Source organism: Apteryx rowi, unplaced genomic scaffold (genome assembly GCF_003343035.1).
Source record: "Apteryx rowi isolate R43461 unplaced genomic scaffold, aptRow1 scaffold_403, whole genome shotgun sequence".
In the NCBI taxonomy this organism is placed as follows: domain Eukaryota; kingdom Metazoa; phylum Chordata; class Aves; order Apterygiformes; family Apterygidae; genus Apteryx; species Apteryx rowi.
This window is the reverse complement of record NW_020450562.1, coordinates 77634-96813: the sequence shown is the minus strand read 5'-3', so window position 1 is coordinate 96813 and position 19180 is coordinate 77634. Positions and strand designations below refer to the sequence as shown.

The 19180-nt window shown below is 36.8% G+C and overlaps 1 protein-coding gene across 2 annotated transcripts in view; it reads left to right on the top strand.

The window, feature by feature from the left end:
- The window catches only part of POLA1 (DNA polymerase alpha 1, catalytic subunit), a 214074-nt gene that overhangs the window by 125857 nt on the left and 69037 nt on the right, over window positions 1-19180 (top strand). For both annotated transcript variants that reach the window (XM_026075443.1, XM_026075441.1), the window contains exon 34: window positions 18096-18212. In XM_026075443.1, the coding sequence (XP_025931228.1) occupies window positions 18096-18212 (117 nt within the window). The remainder of the gene's footprint in view (window positions 1-18095; window positions 18213-19180) is intronic.

Below are 19180 nucleotides of genomic sequence, written 5' to 3'. Positions count from 1 at the left end.
CTCCTAAAGAAGTGTAGAACTATGCAATCTGAGTGTAGTGGGAAAGGTAAATAAAGTCGTGGGCGTGAGGGAAAGAGGAGATGTCTGTCAAAAAGAATAGGCAGTCATAAAAGAAAGTTTGAGACTGCAAGCTAAAAGGACTGTGAGAAAGATTTGGGAAGAAGGTAATGAAAGTAGGTATAGAAATGGGTGGGCAGCTGAGGGGAGGCTAAGGAGGAAAGGGACAGGAGAGCCTAGCCATCTCGGGACACTTACCAAAAGGATTTTTGAGACTTTACAGTTTCTTGTTTGGTGCTCAGTTTAATTAAATGAGAGGAGCAGGAGGAAAATGGGCACATTTAATTAAGATGGAGTTAAGTAGGGGAGTAACTGTTTGTTATCTCAGAATAAAGTATGTTGGGGTAATATTTCAATTATTCCAAATCAAACTATTATAAAAACAGGAGTTGCAGTTGCAATCTCTACATGTTGGCATATGAACCTGCCTAATGAGGACCATCAAGCATCTTCATTTAGGCCCAGTAGTGATCGTCTGAGGAGGAATAGAGGAGGAAGTCTGATGTGACTCAGATCAGTTTAACTGTAGCCCGTAGGCATGAAAATGCCTTAATCATAATCCCTTGCTTATTGCATGATACTGCAGTAAAGCAGTGTTAAAGTTGTTCGGGTGACCTTGCCATATGTGAAATGGCAGTTGCTTCAGGTCCTTAACACTTGACTGTGAGGCTGAGTATACATTTCTTCCTTCCTGCTTCTTTTCTATAGGTTCCATCTTCTCTTGCTGTGAAAATCCATTCAAATTTGGTAATTCTAAGCCTTTAAGAAAAGTTTTTTTGCATATTCTAAGCTGAGTTGTCTTGTATTTTAGCAGTAGAGTCCTTATAATGTTCAGCAAGATTCCTTGCAGTCAGATTTTGGGTTTTGGAAACAAGTTTCAGATCCTGGATCAGAAAATGAGTGTCTGACCTAGGGTGTCAGTGACTTTTGCAGAAGCAGATAAGAAAAGAAAATCATTGGTTTCAGTTGGAGATGGAACAGGAGCTGGGCATGATACACTTGCAAAGGGAAGCAGATTTTTTAAGAGGGAGTTGGAATTTGTGTTTAGGAAGTGTGACGGAAAGACTGGGTGAGCAAAGAGGCTAGAATTGGCACATGGGACTAGAACTGAAACTCAGTGGATGTAGCGGAAACTAAGAGCAAAGAAGCTGAATTGAGTAGAAATGGCTAAATTTGAGTATTCAAATTGGGAATCCACTGGTAAGAGTAACACCTGGATGGGCAAGTAGGCTTGAGATAAATAGCATGAGGGGTCAGTCATGGATGAAGATAGGCCTGTAGAAATTAGGACAGGAAAAGCAAACAATTATATTTGAGAGTGAATGGTTAAAAAAAAAAAAAAGTATAAGTGTACGTATAAGGAAATTCCTGAGTTTTTGCCCACCTCTGCCATTGACAAATATTGGCCAAAATGTGTAGCTTGCAGAGAAAGTAGAAATTCACTGTTACTACTGGTTACTTTGTTAGCTCAAGCAGCAAAATGTGTGCATAACTTTAAACCCTATTTTGAAGAAATATAGGCAGCATTTTTATTTAAAGTTAGAAGCATGATCCTGATACTGCAATGTTGGACATCTGAAAGTTTAAGGTTTAAGAAATCCTAAAATTAATACTGCCTTCTTACTTATTCGGGTCTCTTGTGCACGTCTTACAATGTTATCCCTTTCTCTTTTTTCATTAGATTGTGGCCTATAGGTTGGACAGCACTTATTAGATAAGTTGCTAGACCATATGTGTTTTCTCCCCCTTGTTTAGTGGATGTCTTTTACTGTACTGAGTGCACTCTCTGAAACTTTGCCTAGAGTTACTTGTCTTTCTCATGGAGCTTTCTGTGGCGTACTTCACTCTGGCATGGCGTGCCTCTTACAGAACGTCTTGACAAGAGCCCTGTAAAATGAGGGGACAAATTATTGTTTTTATTTCTCAGAGAAATGAGGCATAGAAATACGAACATCAAAAGTATTCATAAATTTGGGTACCCAATTTGTGATGCAAAGGACCTGATTTTTCGGAGCATGCAGCGTAGTATATCGTTTACTTCTCCAAGGGCAGCTTCTGGGGTGCATTTGGGTGTACTCAGAAGCTTCAGCAGTGTAGACCTTAACATTTCAACGAAAGCAGCCTGATTTCTCAGGCAGCCTCCRATTGTGAGTCCTCTTGGTAAAGTTGAAGCAACTTTTTCAGCAGCACAGCAAATCTCTGCAGCAGAGGCAGTAGTATTTTTCAGCTCCTTGGGGCAGGATTCAGTTGCCTTTAGCACTTTGTTTTCATTTCTTTCATTTTACTACATACTATCCAGTGTTTATGGTATGTAGGTGTACAGCAGTAGTCTCTAAAACCTGTTTTATCCTAATGGCAATTCAATCCTTTAATGAGAATTAAAGATGTGGTCCTTTAACTGTAGATTGATACATGATGTGTATGTGCAGGGAACTGAAAGAGGATTACACTAGCTTCTGATTGCCTGCTTTTTGTCGCTTAATGTATTTTTCATATACTCTGTATGTGAACATTTGTTACTGAAGGGTGCCATTGAATTTTATAGGAACCATATGCATACATCTGATGGCAGAATATATAAAGACATAACTTGTTAATGGCATCATGAAAATTAAACTCTCAGCCTTTCAATTTGTGTCATAACAATGTTTCAGCACATAACCCATGCACCAGTAATATTTAGTCAAGTTATTTTTAAGTCTAATTAGTACCGTGTATTGGACTGCTTTCAGCAAATATTTTTTTCTTAAGCAAAATTATTCCTCTGTATTTGTAACTTCTATTTCTGAAATATTATATTCATTTTTAATGTGATTTCTTGTAGTCCTAATTAAAGCCTATACTGTAACAATAAAGTCTGTAAAATTATAAAGACAATTAGGAAAAAATATTAGCTGGTTTATTAAACACGTAATATTATTCACAGGCAAATGGTTTAATACAGTAAGTGTTGTCTCAGAAACCACCCAATTTGGTGATTTTAAGAGTAAATTTTCCTTTTCAAGCAGTTACTTCCTCTCTGATTTTGGGTTTTAATCATGACATGACATAAGCTTTCATGTTTTACTAAAGCTGCCAATGAGAGAAGTTGAGCACTAAATAGTTTACTTAATTATCTGCTATACAACAGCTGCTAATACAGTAAAAAAAAAATGCTATCTCATCTTTAGATCCGTTGTGAACAAAAAAAAGAAAAAGGAAAAAAAAAGGAAAGGCAGATAAGATGACTGTAGCTCCCCTGTCTGCTTGGCACTCTCTTCCTCCTTCTCTCTCTCACTTTCAGTTTTCAGTGTAATGAAGAGCAGGAGAACAATATTCTGTAATTAAGGATTCCATTAAGTTGAAGAAAAGAGCAAATGGAGTTGTTTGTTCTCCTAGCTGCAAAAATTTGTCTGGGGTGGGGGTTAGTGGTAGTAGTGTGGAAAGAGAGAGAGGTGGGTGGAGAGACTAAGTCAGGGCTGTTTGTTGAATATACTGTTAAGGACTGTTACCATCCTAATTAATCAAGTTAGAAATTACAGCTGTAGTCGGTTTCCCCCCAATTCTTGTTATCAATTTTCTTCTCTTTTGAGACAAAGCAAATATAAATTTTGTGTTCATTTGTCATTCGTTCTTTGACTTCAGCATCTCTGAAAATAACAATGTAGCACAAAAGACCAGTATTTACCTAGTTGTAATGTGGGTTGCCATGGTGTTTTGCAAATTATTGCAATTATGTTCACCATGCGAGTCGCCCTTGGTAACTGGCGAAAAAACTGATAATCCTGTTTTGAACAAAAGGTCAAATTGCTGAATAGAAAGTCTTGATTAACTAAAAGATGTACAAAGTGGAATTATTTCCTACCATTCAGAAATAGTTCTTGATCGGGTTTGGGGGAGGGGGTGAGTAAGTACATCTGATTACTGAAGTACAAAGCACTGAAAGGATGTTGTCTTGAGCCTTTCATGTAGTCTTAATGGTGGCTTTTTTGTCAAATTTACCCATTTGCGGCATTGAAAGAGGCAGCTGCATTTAAGCTTGAGAGATGGTGCTTTTTCAAGAGTTCAGTGCATGGAAAGTTCTCAGCAGTATCTGCAGTTTACTATTAGACCTTCGGCTATTAAAACTGATGTGCTGCATTTGAGCCCATAGCTCTTGGTGCTTGTAAAACCCTCTGACTGATGATCTAATAAAGTGCTCTTACTGGACAAGCTCTGATCAGATACTTAAAAAATAAATAAATAAAAAAATAACCGCAGCTCTGAAAAGGATGGAAATAGAAACAAATGGATGTACTAAAAAGTTTGCTTTTGTAATCTGCAGTGGAAATTTTAGTAAATTATTCATTTCCAGTTTAAATATTTATTTACCAAAGTATTGCTCTAGAAATCATTTTTATTTACATTTAGAAAAGTAAAAATTAATCTGAAAAGATGAAAAATTCTTCATATACACATATATAGAAAATATTTCTCTTCCTGTCTTCATATTCAAAACCTTGTGATGGATTCCCTGCACTTTATAGCTGTGAATTTCCTTTCCTCTTTTCTATTTTTTTTCCTATGTGGGAGGAGCAGGCTAGGGAAGAAGTGAAGAGGATTAAGGTTTTTTTTTTTAATTATTTGGCTTTTTGTTTTTAAATAGCTACCTGGAAATTAATTCTTAAAACTTTGGAGAGCCTGTGTGAGAGCAGCATGAAAGCAAAGTAAACCTAAACAAGTTTGTGGGTTTACATTCTGCATCACCTAGCAACCCCCCAGCTCAGCCAGTTCTCTTGTCTGCCCTCAGCCCTGTTTACAGACTATTCAAACTGCTCTTCGAAACCATGAAAGATATTCAGTTTCATTAGTGCCATTCTCAAGGAGAAAATAATTAAACTTAAATGAACAAACATTGCTTAGTGATGCCTTAAACTTTTCTGGTTTAAGATGACCAGACTGTTGAGACTGTTTTCTCTATCATTACCTTTTATTCTGTTGAGCTCCTCTAAACTTACTCATTTATGTATGTATTTCTTTATGTGCATTATTATTTTTAAAGTTTTCAGAAATGTATTAACTCCTTCAGTATTTAGAGATGTTCATAACCATGTTGCAAAAGGAAATGTTTTGCATAAACATTCTTTTTGTCTTTTTTTTTTTTTTKTTACATCCTGGAAATATATACTTGAGCTGACTATCTTACTGTTATTGCCATGTACGTGATTAAAATCAGATATTCTTTGTGTGTTCTTTATTACATCTAATGTTGTACAGAAATTCCTACAAAACAATTCTGTGATAGGAAAAAAAAAGCAAGGAAGGTACATGTGTTTGAGAGGAGGGGGGAGAGGGAGAAATCATGGACGAAGAGGGAGAGGAGAGTGTTTTTAGCTTTCTAACCAAAGTAGAGGCACAGAGCTTATGAAATCTTGTGTCCTTACTGTTTGTATTTGCTAGATTCTTTACCGAGCAATACATGGCTGGACTGTATGAGCTCTTTGTGCTTTGTTGACAGTTGACAGACAAAGCAAAATTATTTCTGAAGCAAGGTACTGTACTTAGTTGTGACCTATTATAGCCTAAGAATGGGGCTTGCTTTGAGTTGTATGAATAGGGAGAATATTTTACAGAATAGACTTGAATATCCTTCTAGAGGTTTTAGTTGTCCTTACAGAAATACATAAGACCTCTTTCACTGATCTCTTTCTCAGTGTAATTTTCCTTATGTAGTCATTTTAAGTATGTCTTCTCCCCATTGCTTGCATGAAATCCAATTTAGCTGCTTTGGTATTGTCCTGCAAAAGTAAAATAAAATTGGTGGTAATTGTTGGCTGTCTTTGTGAGCAGTATGTTAGTCTATGAACACTTGTGCTCTACTTCTTAATGTTTTTGGGTGCATATTTTGGTTCTTAGAACATTATTGTAAATGAAGATAACAAGATCAAGATATTGGCTTTGATGTGAAGTAAAGCAGAACACACTTGCTAATTTATCATATAATGTACAATTGTTAAGGTTGGAATTTGTCCACTTGTGGTGCTATTACATGTGTTTAAATGAGGGCCACTGTTTGCATCTAACCTATCATAAGGGTTTGGAGTGCTCTATTATCCTTTCAGCAGGTTGATGACAGAGCCTGGTCTTTGCACAAATGAGATCGATAAGTTTCAAATAACTTGATGAAATGACATATGACTGTACATTTGAAGATGTCTTTTTTAAAAAAATCAATTTTTAATAGCATGTAAAACTCTTACATTGACCTACGTGATATTTTTCACTTCTGTCTTGTTTGATAATTTTGTTTAAAGAATTTTGTACTTCAGCTTCAGCATTTTGGGTTCTTTTGGGGTGATAGGGTGCGTTTCTGCTTGTTCCATTATCTTCTGCTCTGATTTTTTTTCTGAGATTTTAATGGTCAAACTGATATGCTAGATATTGCTGAGAGTAATACTTTCTACAGATTAATGAGTTTTTTCTGTCTTGGATGACTTCTTTCTTTCTTTTTTTTTCTTTTCAGTTTTGGGTTAGAAAGCAATTCAAGTTCTGTTATTTTTGAATATCCTAAATCAGAAAATGTCATTCTTGAAATTCTAAAAAGTTCCATTTTCAATAGCCTAAAAATAGGCATGTGACAGTTTGTGGCTTACTTTGTATCACAGGATCAATATATTACTGATAGAACCTCGAGGTAGCCAATTTATTAATGGGTATTTACTATATATGAGTAGTGAATAAATTCCAAAAATATATGCTTATGGGACAGCATTTTTTTTTTGTAGGGCTAAATTCCATTCAGTTTATGTCAAATTTCCATAATATTCAAGGGGACTAGATATGGGTCTTGCCTTTGGGTGTTTTGGGTCAGAGCAGTTTGATGTGAAAGATAAGATTCACTTTTCATAGTGGCTACTAGGAACCTACATCACTACTCCTCTTGTTCTAATGATCATCAACTTTTTCAAGATAGAAGGGCACTTCACATTTTGCTGGGAAACTCACTCAGGAAACAGTTGGGTTTTTTTCTGTCATAATTTCTTTATGGTAGCAAGTTAGGTAAGCTGCATTATCTTCACTTACAGTTTGTCTGGTTGCTCTGGATCTTCACACCTAGTCTTTCAGGGGTGTGGGTCCCACTGATCACAACTGTCTTTGGGTCGGTGCGAGCTGGCAGCTTTCTACCTGGGAGCTGAGACAACAGATATGAGCGTCTGAGAACAGGAGGTTTCATTAGATATTGGAGAGGGTATCCTTCTTTTTGCCAGTAGTACTGCCTCACTGGGTGGTAAAGTGATCATTTGCCTTCTACTAGGAAGTTGTTGGCTAACATACTTCAATTTGATAATGTCCTTTAATGTGATTCCTATGATGATAATACTGAATGTATAAACAACCATCCATGGTCTGTGCTGCTTTGAAGTAGCACGCTTTCAAAAGCAATTCGTATCTCCTTGTTACCATTCTTTCATTTAAGAGGCAGTTCTGTATTTTTCCTGAAAAATCACTTCTATCCATTAGTCAGCCTGGGTAATGCTTTTTCAGGCAAGTGGTGAATTCAAGAGGAGCAGAATGAACCATCCAGGAAAGGATTTCCTTTCCTTATGAGAGTTTTTTTTTAATCTACTCCATCCCCACAGCTGAATTCAGATCAGTTATATAGGCCAAAACTCAAGAAGCTCTGAAAATGAGGAAGTGCTTCAAAAAGAAATTGAAATGATATCTGCAACTTCCATTGAAGTGAGGCAACATGAAATGGAGTGTGAAATGTCGTGGTCTCTGTTTACTTTTCTCCTAAATTGGATGATCAGGTAGCATCAGACTCTAAAAATATCATACTGGGAAATGTAACCCATTTTTTCTGGATGAGGAACTAGCTGCAATGTTTATTGTATGAAAAAACTGAATGTGAAGTCAATGGACAGGAGCTGATAAAATAGTTCCTTATCTTTGTTTGTGATCTGGATAGCCATATAACACACTGGATCTGTGATCAGATCTCTTAATGAACTCCTTGTTAGTTTTGAGTATAAATTTCAAGAACAAATTTCAGTCACTGAGTTACTAAAACTATTTGCATTGCTTCTTGGAATTTACACCCAGATATCTGCAATATATAACAAAATACCAGAGAACAGGGACTAAGCATCCCCCAGGTAAGGGGGTTAAGCTAAACTTCTAGAGGAGGTCATTTAAATCTAAGGTGCATTCTAAGTATATGCTGCAATATCTTTCCTTTCTGCTAGGTTGACAATATGTTTAACATGGTACCTATCCCAATTAAACTTAAAAGGCGGAAACTGTAGTCAGCCAACATCAATAACACATTGTTGACCCATCCCTTTTATGAAATAATTTTGTTGAAGAGTCTGTGAAAATATCAAAGGGATTTGTTACTGGAAGATGTTTAAACATTACAGCGAGGACAGCAGTATAAAGTCTTAAAACAAGACAGCCTCAAAGGTTGCCTTTGTTTCCTTGATTAGATTTCAGTAAAAATATAAGTTAGATAAGGTCAGTTTCAAAAGATTTTGACTTCAATAAAAGTTTTAGGTATGTATAGCAGTTCAAGAAAACTTGCAGGCACTCTCCATTTAGAAATTCTTTTATGTCTTGAAATTTTAGGGTGAAATTCAGACATTTCTTTGGTATGGGATCTCCTGAACCTGACATATGGGCTTCTGACTTGCTATGATTTGATCTCTTTATAGTAAAGAAGTCTTTCTTCTTTTAGAAAGTGGAGTAGTGGAGAGAGCTTTTGCTGTAATTTCTTGTTAAAACTTTAACAAAAGGGACAGGAAGGTTGGAATAACTAGTATATCAATAATAAAAGAGTAGGAATTCCAGCTCTTTTGCGGAAAGGAATTGGCATCTATCCATGTTCTGCTTTGAGATCTAAATTTGTCTGAACCTAACTGCAAAGGGGTTTTGCAGGCCCTGCGGATTTCTTTGGCAATTGGGACCCTTCTCATGGCCCCGCAGATATATATATATATATTTTAATTAGTGCTTGGTGTCTGTGCTTGACGAATATCAAATCTCCTCTCCTCCCTTGGAGAATCCTGAAAAAGTTGCTGATCTGGAAACCTGGGTCACTGATTGGTTCTAACTCTGACACTGTGTTTTTTAGGGTTTGTTTGTATGATTCTTGTCACTAGAGCGTGCCTGCCCTTTCCTTATCGAGGAGATCATCACTGACAGTAAAAAGGAAAGTTTGTACATGTCTAAACAGATAAGATTTTCATTTCTACTGCTGCAGGTCGTCTTTCTGTTTCCAGTCGTAAGCTCTGGTAATTCAAGATAATCCTGTAGAGCTGAAAAGTCTCTTTCCTCAGAGAAGTAGTTGGCTATCACATGTATTTATGAAGGCTTCGTTACTGACAGCAGTCATTTTGTTAGGGATGAGGATGGAAAGAAGCCTCATAGCTGATTCTCTGTATGTGATGCTCTTTTGAGATAGTGTATTCTTTTTGGTTTCCCCTAAATTTCTTTCTGACAAGTTTATTTCCAAATTTCAGCTTGATGATTAATTTACCCACTAAAATTGATGAATTTACTTGTCTTTGCTTTTCCACGCCCAGGCATCAGTCGTACGGAGTAGAGGTGGGTTTTAGACATCATAATACATTCCTTTTATATTTTGAGCCAGTCTGGTTTTATAAATTTGATAATTCAGTCTCCAAAGTGTTCGTATTAGTATCTGAATTCCAAAGGAATGGCCATCTCTGCTCAGGCTGTCTAGGAGATATGTTGACTTCACTGGGTCAGGTGTTTTAAGATACCACCAGTGTGCAGCCCTCCTTGTCAAAGTGTACTCCAGTGATATTCCTTTGCTAGTCTCACTAAAAAATTACTTCATCCATAACATTGATCAAGCAACTGTCTGAAGTATTTTTGAACTTGCTTTGGAGGAATAATCAGGATGAAACAACTAGCTGAGTAAGAAAAAGTATATAGAGCAGACAGGCACCAAGGGACCACAGAAAGTTTAGTTGACAGCATAGCTTCACAAAGAGGCATCAGCTGTGGAGCATATGATAATCTCATTAGAGGCAGGTTTTTCTTGAGAATAAAGTTCTTTGGACTGATGTGAGGTTTCCACATACTTTCTATTGGCTTTGGAAATGCCTTGTTTTATGGGTTGGAATTGCGTGAGCTACTAACTTCTGAACTATCCTTAAGAATGTATTTCTAGCAATAGTTTTTGGTGCAGATGGCTGAATGAATGCATATGTTCTCAGACATAGCAAGGGCATCCAGTTCAGTAATTAGTTAAACCTTAGATGATCTGTAGATGTGCACTTTAAATGAATCTGTGTTCACCCGAATTCATAATCTTTCTCCTGTTTAAAGAAAAACTGCATAAAGTAGAGTAACTCTTTTTGAAACCAAATCAGTTTCTACATAATGCCTGGAGAAGGCCCTTGAAACCCCAAATACAGGAAGTGGTGTCTTTTTGGGGGGGGGGGTGAAGGGGGGGCAGGGAGTTGGGGTCTGTTTATTCATTTGCTATTAATCATTCTTTGGAAGTATCAGAGGGAACATGCCAGTTACATCAAGAGGGAAAACCATGATGCTGTTTTCCACTGATTTGATACTCAAGCATCAAAACTGTAGCTGGCGCAAATACTACTGAAACTTTACTGTGATAATGGAGTGTGTTTGTGACRTGATTGCAGTGTTAAAGGCAGAATTTCCAACTTTCATAGGCATGTTACTCTTTCTGTAGATGAGAATAGTGTGTTTCTGATTATGCCTATCTTAGCCTTTTCTCATTGAGTCCATCTTGAGAAACCCTTTCAAAAATTGAACAAGTCTGTGCTTTTCTTGTGTCTAGCAGTAGTAGAATTGGTTTCTTCAGGAGAGAGGTCTTCTGAGGTTTTTACCAGGAATGTTTCCCATGGAAAAACTGGGATGTTGCCTGAGGAATCTGAGTTATGCTGGACTTCAGCTCAGTAAGTGGGTTTCCCATGTGAAATCTTGTTTCACTATTTGTGATAGCATTCCTGTCCTGAGGGGTTTCTTCTTTGGATTGCAGCAGTAGCAGGTGTCACTCAAGTCTGTATTAGGTACTGAAATTCTGGTGCATGATGCTAGTTCCTCACACTGTCATTCAGATTTTTGTTGCTGATGAGATGTCTCACCAACATGGTGCAAATGCATTTGTTCCAGTCACTTTTCTTACTGGAGTATTTCTTTGATCTGACCTAAAAAAAGAAGGTTCTTGGAAGCTGAAATTACTTCAAGGACATGAGTTTCTGATACACGGCAGAGAAACTCCCCTGACTTTACAGCGGTAGCTTGTCTTAGAGTGGGTATTGATACCACCTTTGGCATTTCAAGTCTAAAATGGCAATGTAATTCTTAAAAGATCTAACTCAAGACACTTGAGGTAGCAAGTGTCAAGTGTCAAGACACTTACTAAAGCCAAGGATTTGGCTCAAGGTCCAATTTCTGAGATGCTGATACATTCCCCCCCCCCCCAGCATTCAGATATTTACAGAGATAAGACATGTGGAACGGGGAGAACAAACCTGAGCTGTAGAACAGGCTGTGGCAAGTGGAAGTGATAACTTTCAGGTCACTGAATCTAGACCACTATTGCCACAAGACACTTATTCATAAAAACCATCAACCTTTTGACACTGGCATGAGGGTATCAGTAAATTTGATAGTTTAGCCACTTATTGTGTATTGGGTAAACCTCATCCTTCCAGAGGATCTAGAGTCACCTTCACCAGATTTGTTCTGATCCACTTAGGCAACACTATCCATAAAATAGACTGTAACAGGAAAAAGGGGCTTGAGGCTTCTGCTCTTGGAATTAGTGGAAATAAAATGCATTTGTAAGCATAGTCCATGCAAAAGGAGAGCTGATGTCTGAATCAGAAAATTTTCATTGTTTTCTCTCACATTCAGTATTCCAGAAGCCAGTTTGGTGATCAGTGACAAGAACAGAAAGCTCGTGATGGTTAACTAGGAAAGCATGTCCAAGTAGTGTGCCCACACTTCCCTTTCTAGGATACTTTGATAAGATAAAGTGATAATTCTAGCTTTTATGGTGGCTGAGGAAACCATGGGGTTTGGATCCAGTAGGCTTTAGGTTGGATATTCCAGTCATCTGGAGACTGGACATCATCTACCAAGATCCCATTTTTAAAATCCATATTAAGATTTTCTTCAATGGAGAGTGAGACTGATGAAAGGCAAGCACTAATTACATTTTGAATTCTTCTCCAAAGTGACTGACAGTGATCTCTAAATAATTTTCAGTGCTCGCAGCTTTCTTCTTTTTACTACTGCATTTTTGCATTGCTTGTGAACTTAAAGCATCATAGCCCCTCAGTGTCCAGGGTGTCTGGAAGCAGGAACATAGATAGAGAGCTGAAGTGACTTTGAGAGCCACCTCCAGTCTTCTGCTGTGGCAAGCAACCAAACTGTATTGTGAAGTGTAATTTGTAAAAACTATTAAGATAAAGCTCTATAAATGTATGTCGTTGACTCTTGCAACTTCTATTTTAAAGGCTGTTCCAAAACCTCTTGTCTCTATTTTGGGGTAATATTTATAATGCTTGTTGATCACTAGAATGAGAGAGGCTAAATTCTCAGGAACAGATTTAGAAAGAAAGAAAATTACTTTTGACTTGCAAATTTCTCCCCATTAGCTGCAGTTTGTGGACATAATACTCTTCAGGGATTTTCTTTTATACTATGCATTTACTTCAGTTTTCTTTGCTTACTTTTTTTTATATTTTGAACTGAACTAAGCATTTGTAGACAGAATGTTTGGAAATGCTAGTTGCTTTTTTTCTTTTTTTTTAATCAACTTTCATTTCATTTTCCACAATGTTGCAGATCCCAAGTATAACAAAACTGAAGGTTTCCTATTATGATTTTGTTTGATCTATTGCAAATTAATTTAAAGACTCAATGATAGCTGCTGGGAAATGAAGGATTGGTTTTGTTTGGTCAGTGAAGACAATAGGCATGGATCAAATGAGGGTTAACAATAATGCCCTTGAACAAATTGAATCAGAACATAATGTATGTGTTGAGTTTGATTGCAACATGCATGTCCACGGAAAAGTTTTTTATTTAAAACAAATCAAGACCATAGCTTAGTTATCAAAGCAAAACAAGAGACATAAAGAGCTACATGTTTCTGATACTGTTTTTTTTTTTCCCAAAAATAGCTCCCTTCACACAGTTATCTACACGTTTAATTTCCATGCATAATAGCAACAGTTATTGTTGTCATTTGTTAAGAGAGATTAACAGATAGCAAGTACAAACAAATGCAAATAAGTCCTGAATAGAGAGGTGACAAAGAAGAAAAGACTTCTTTAATGTTAATTATAACTGGTAGGAAGACTAGGCAAATTACATTAACTATTTTCTATATGAATTGAAGGGACATTTAGTTAGTTTCTACCTCACAGATACTGTGTTTGTTTTTTAATGCAGGTGACTTTACAGCTTAGAATTCCATTTTTAAATATAATTTATCTAGAAACATACTTTTTAGTGAAGGTTATATGTTTTGATAATTTGTTCTTTAATTGTTGAAAACAAATGCAATAGTAATGAGCTGTTTGATTAGAATGCCTGTTTTTATCCTAAAATAAGCTGCTATTTTTATTTTAAGCAGTTTCTTTCATTCTTTTTCACCTTCTGTATTTTGTGACCAGCAAAGTTCCCAGCTCTTTCTTCAGCAGTGACTAAATTAGACTGAAATAACTGCGTAAAGAAACTTGCTTCAAATGTCATTATTCCATGATAATTTGGATGGACCGTCTCTATGCATTCCCTATAAGATAATAGAAGCAGTACCTTACAAGTGGTATAGTCCTTTGATTCTTAATCATTAGCTAAAAATGCCAATAGGTGGCAGAAACCAAACACAGTTACTTTTACCAAACATTATTGTCATGGTTGTCTATTTTTGAGTGTTCTACTCAGCTGAAGCTGTGATGCTGCTCCCATTCCAGGCTTTGTTTTTTCAGTTGCACTTGCATTCCCTAACCAAATACCTTACTATCTGGCAGTTTTCACACTTTGTTTTTGTGGTGTAATAAATTGTCTTAAAGTTCAAATATAGTCATTTAATATGTTTTGAGTCATGAATGTTCTCTTTTGTGCACACAGAATCTTTTCATCATCGTTACAACTGCAACAATTATGCACTTAAACAGAAGGGTTTATGTAATGGGTTAGATGGGTTAGCCCCCCTGTCGCCCCCAGCTCTGTATTTGAAGGTCCTGTTTGTGTCAGACTATTGCCAGATATTTCATAGGAAGGTATAGGTACCACATAATACGCAAACATGGCATAAACAGCTTTCCACGTAGAGCATATCTTCGTCTCTAAGAATTAACTTAATGGATGATACATGACATTTCATTATCCTTTCCAAAAATGTTTTGGTGTTTTCTCTCACAGTGGTTCGTATGATATTCTCAGTACTTGTATAAGTGTCTGGTGTCTAAAGATCTCAAGTTCTTTCCTTCAGTAACTTTTTATATAATAAGTTATTCCATGTCTATTAAAACTGAGTTATTTTAAAAATGCAAGGCAATGTAATGAACACCTTTTTAAAAAAAAATAAATAAATCTTAGGTCCACATACAAAACCAAAGCTATGGACTAGCTTTTTGACTTGAGGCTCATCCACTGATTTCAGAAGACCTTGGGTCAGGTCCAAAATTAGGACTTTCAATGATAAAGCATCTGCTGATGAAGCTCAATCTTGATACAGCAGCCTGTATCTTTCTAATGCCACTTAAGAAGTATTTGTCATAAATAATTTGTATATGACAAGAAGAGTGATACTAGGACTGCTAGGTGCAACAGACCAGAATTAACTCCATGGAAGATTTCTGAATTCCTGGAATTTTCTCACCTTGCCGTACTACGTATGTAATGATTTAAGTTGTTAGTATGCATAACAATAACACTTAAACATGGCAATCAGATACAGTGATCATACTGTTTCCAAAAACTTTGCTCAGACATTAAGTGTGCCCTTATTTTATCAAGAGAGCCCCAGAGCATGATTCGTCTCATCCCAGAATCTGTTAAGTGAATTGCTTTTTGGAGATGCTTTTTTCTTTCTCTATTTACTATAAAGAGATGATAGGGTGACTAACTTAAACTGGGTATCAGACTTTTAGATACCAAAAGTTGGGTGAAACGAAGCCTAACTATATATCTTAATGGACTCTTTGTGATACTTTGACTTTTCTTTTTCTTTTCTTTTCTTTTCTTTTTTTTTTTTGGTCTGCCTGCATATCTGCCTGCATATGCATAAAAGCTCCTCTGTGCAAGAGCAACAGGAAGTGTTTTGTTGGGCAGGGCACTGAGGGTGATAGTATTGCCGATATGATGTGGCTGCAGAAATGGTGAAAGAAAGAGGTTCTAGAACCTGGGAAGTCTTTTGGAATAAAGGAAGCTATTCAGAAAGGATTTGAGGTTTTCTTCTAAAACAAAACAAAACAAAAAAAACAAATTTGAATCAGACTGCTAGTGCTTTTAAAAAGATTATAGGAGAATATATTCTTAAATTGAAGAAAGTGGTAAAGCTGGCAGGCATGAAAAGACACAGTGTTCCACTTATCTAACCTCTAGAGAAGAAGCCATGAAAAGCCCTCAAGCCTGTGTACTCCAGTAGACGATAGGAAAGAAATGGGCAAAAATAAAAAAAATCAGCTTTTAAGAGTAGTTATACTAAAGTCCCATTTTAACAGGACTTTAGAAAACAGAAACTGAAATTCCTATGTGCCTCTGCACAAGTTTCGAAGCGTTAGAAATCAGGTAACTGAAATATGTAACTTTACTAGGTTACTGACATATTCATATTGAATCAGGACAATGGATTRCTGAGGTACAAAATAAAGATACAGTTTGGACCATACTGATGAGAAAGGAAAATTCAAGTTGTGTAAGATTAATGAATTGACTTTGTCAGCAAGCCAGAATCTCTATGAACTAAAAGCCAGAAAAAGTATGTAGTTGTAGGGTTGTATTACTGACTGCCAGTCAAAGTGGTGGTAGTGACTGTAGTGCTGTGAGTGAGGCTGTGGAAACTGGAAGGGTAGGAAACACAGTAATGATTAGAAACTTCAGTTGGCATCGTGGAGGTTAGGTAGAAGTCATGCCAGAGCATGATGTTGAGACAGCTTATTAAAGAGCCAAAGAGAAGGGAAGCAAGCAACTTTTTGAGTTGTCCTCTGGTTCGTAATATTTCTGTCGAAGTGCCAGCAATTGTACTGTGTTTAGATTCAGCTTCCTTGCAGGAGCAACAAAAACAGAAGATTGGAAACAGAGGTGAAAATAAATGGTCACTGTTCACAGAGCAGAATATGACAGCAGAGATGTGCGATATCTCAAATCAGTGGGTGTTAACAGTGCCGAGCTCCTCAGCAGTAGTACAGGCAGAGACTGTTTGAGAAGTGTGGCAGAAAGACCTTGTGATACTAAGTTGGCTGGTCAGTTAACAATGGAAGATGAAATCCTTTGTTGATTAATGTTAGGTGACGCACACGCTAAAAACTCAATCCTAATTTTGCATACAATATGTGTATTGAATATTACCATTTAAGAATAAGATTTTAATAAATATCTTTATGAAAATGTCTGCTTATTGCTCAAATGTTCAGTAGTGCTCCAGGCAAACTGAACTTAAGGAATTAAGAGAGGAGCAAAGAACAAGATAGAAAATATCTATATGTTTCTATATAAATTCATGTTCCTCCAGCATCTTGAATACAGTGTGCCATACTGGTTTCATCTTTCTCTCCTTTTCTCCTATTTTCCTCCTCCCCCTCATTTTAAAAATGAACTGGAGAACATTCAGCGAAGGGCCACAAAGATGTGGTTTCCATGTGAGGAACAACTAAATAAATCAGGACTGTGGTTTGGAAAAGAGCTTGATTGCAGGTGATGTGATAGAGGTCGGTAAAATCATGAGTGGCATGGAAAAGGTGAATGTGAAATGATTATTCCTAGTCTCTTCCAATACAGGAACTAGAAGGCATTAAAAAAAGAAAATCCTAACAGGTGGTGTGTTCAAGAGAAACAAGATACTTTTTCATGGAGTTTGTAGTTGTTTTGCAGGATGTTGTGGATGCTAGAAGTTTACATTGGTTCAGAAAGCAGTTAGAGAAATTCATTGGGGTGAGGGGAGTAATCCATCTAGGGCTACTGAATATATAAAAACACTTTGATTCAGGAGGTGCTTGAGACATCCACCTCTCAAACGTGGAAAAATCTTCTGGAAAAATGTTACTGTATGCTTTTTCTTCTGCTGTTCCCTAGGTATCTGCTATTGATCATATTTAGAGAGGGGGTATTAATTAGTGTGACCTGTGGTTGGACCTGGTACAAAAGATGTCCTTACATCTTCCTGATCCCAGAAACATTCTTTCTTTGGTACTCTGAGAGATGCATTTTGCATTGTCTGTCTAAGCTGATATAGAGCAAGCTGGATCAGATTTTATTTCATTTTAACTTGCCAGAAAAAAAAGTTTTTCCTAAATGAGTCTGGTTTTGTTGAAGTCTCAGTATCTTCCTGGGGAAAAAAAAGTTTTTGCCTGTCATCAGAAAACCTAAAAAATAAAATTGTTTCGTAAAAAACCTTTTCCTCTCTAAAGCACAAGCAAGGAAATTGCACCTTATTTTAAAATGTAGTTTGTTATAGATCTCTGGAGTGTCTTGCTGTTTGGTCTGCACAGTTGTACAAAGTTATTTTGTTATATGTTAGCGCTTTGTGAATTGGAGAAGAGAAGAGCAAAAGTTCCAGTATATTTCAAGAAGGGGATGACTCTGTGTGTAGAACATGGGATTTGAAGCACAAAAACTTCAATTCGGTTCTCCCCCACTGATTATGTTACCTTAAACAAAGATCTTCATTTCTTTATTCCTAATTTTAGATCTTTGCAAAGCATATTACAGTATCAGCTTCACAGAAGACACTAAAGCTTTTTTTTTTCTTCCTTGAGTATGATTCATTGTTTGGATGGAGAAAAAACTTGAATTTATGGTAAAAATGTCTTTTTCCTATTCTACTTTTTCCCTTTCTGCAGGGTTGGTTAGTATGTGAGGAGCCAACTTGCCAGAATCGAACCCGTCGACTTCCCCTCAGTTTTTCCCGGCATGGTCCTGTATGCCAGGCCTGTAGGAAGGCTATTCTAAGACCAGAGGTAAGTGTTTTAGGATGAATCCTTGCTAACGTTTGGGCAGGATTCTAATGAAGCTCTCAAATCTATTAACTCTGCCTTTCAAAGGTAGCAGGATTAAGCAGGAGTTTTTCATTCCATTATTAAACAAGACTGTTTTATGCTCATCTTACTCCATGTTTAAGCTATGGCATCATTGCTTTGGAAAGAACATTCCAAGCAGCTGCCGTGTTTGGAAGTTTTCCAGCTGACCGGCATTTGGCCAGCAAACTAGAATTTGTTGAAGTGTTTCTGCCAGAATACAGGTAAATTAAAACAGACAAACAAAAACAACCTTGTAAAACAAACAAACAAAAATTCCTGCTTTTCTGCCATCTGGCTCTCATCTGACTGGATTTGATGCTAAGGAGCTGGAAGTCTGAGCTGTCATGCCATCTTCTGTGGGTACTCTAAGGTAAGTATTTTCAGGAGATGAGAAGTTCTGGGTATTGCAACTCTCTCTTGAATTAGGCTTCATGCCTGAACAGTGTAGAAGCTTGAGCAAGATGCCCTGGTCTTCCAGATTCCAGGACTGCATACTCCATCCTAGATGAGTCTTCAATACTGGGATTAAAGGAAACTGATTCTGTTTCATGTTTTAAAATTCTAGCAAAGGTCTTCAATTTCTTTGTTTGGGAAAAAGAGAGAAAGCTGTGTTTAACTTTTAGAAGTGTTGACATTTTCCAGAGTTTTCATATAGTCACTGAAGTGAGAGAGAAAGACTCCGTAAAGAAAATAGGAAATCTTTGATTGGGGCTTCATTTTAACTTGTAATAAAGTCTTTAAATTTATCCTTACTTACATAACATTTACCAAATTCAAAGGTTTTGCGGTTGGGGTTGAGTGAACACTCTGAAGAAGATAGCATTGTTATACTTGCCACATGAGATTTTTTTGCTCCTTCTTAGTACTGAAGGTCTAAAGAATTAGAAAGGGTAAGTGTCAAAAGAGAT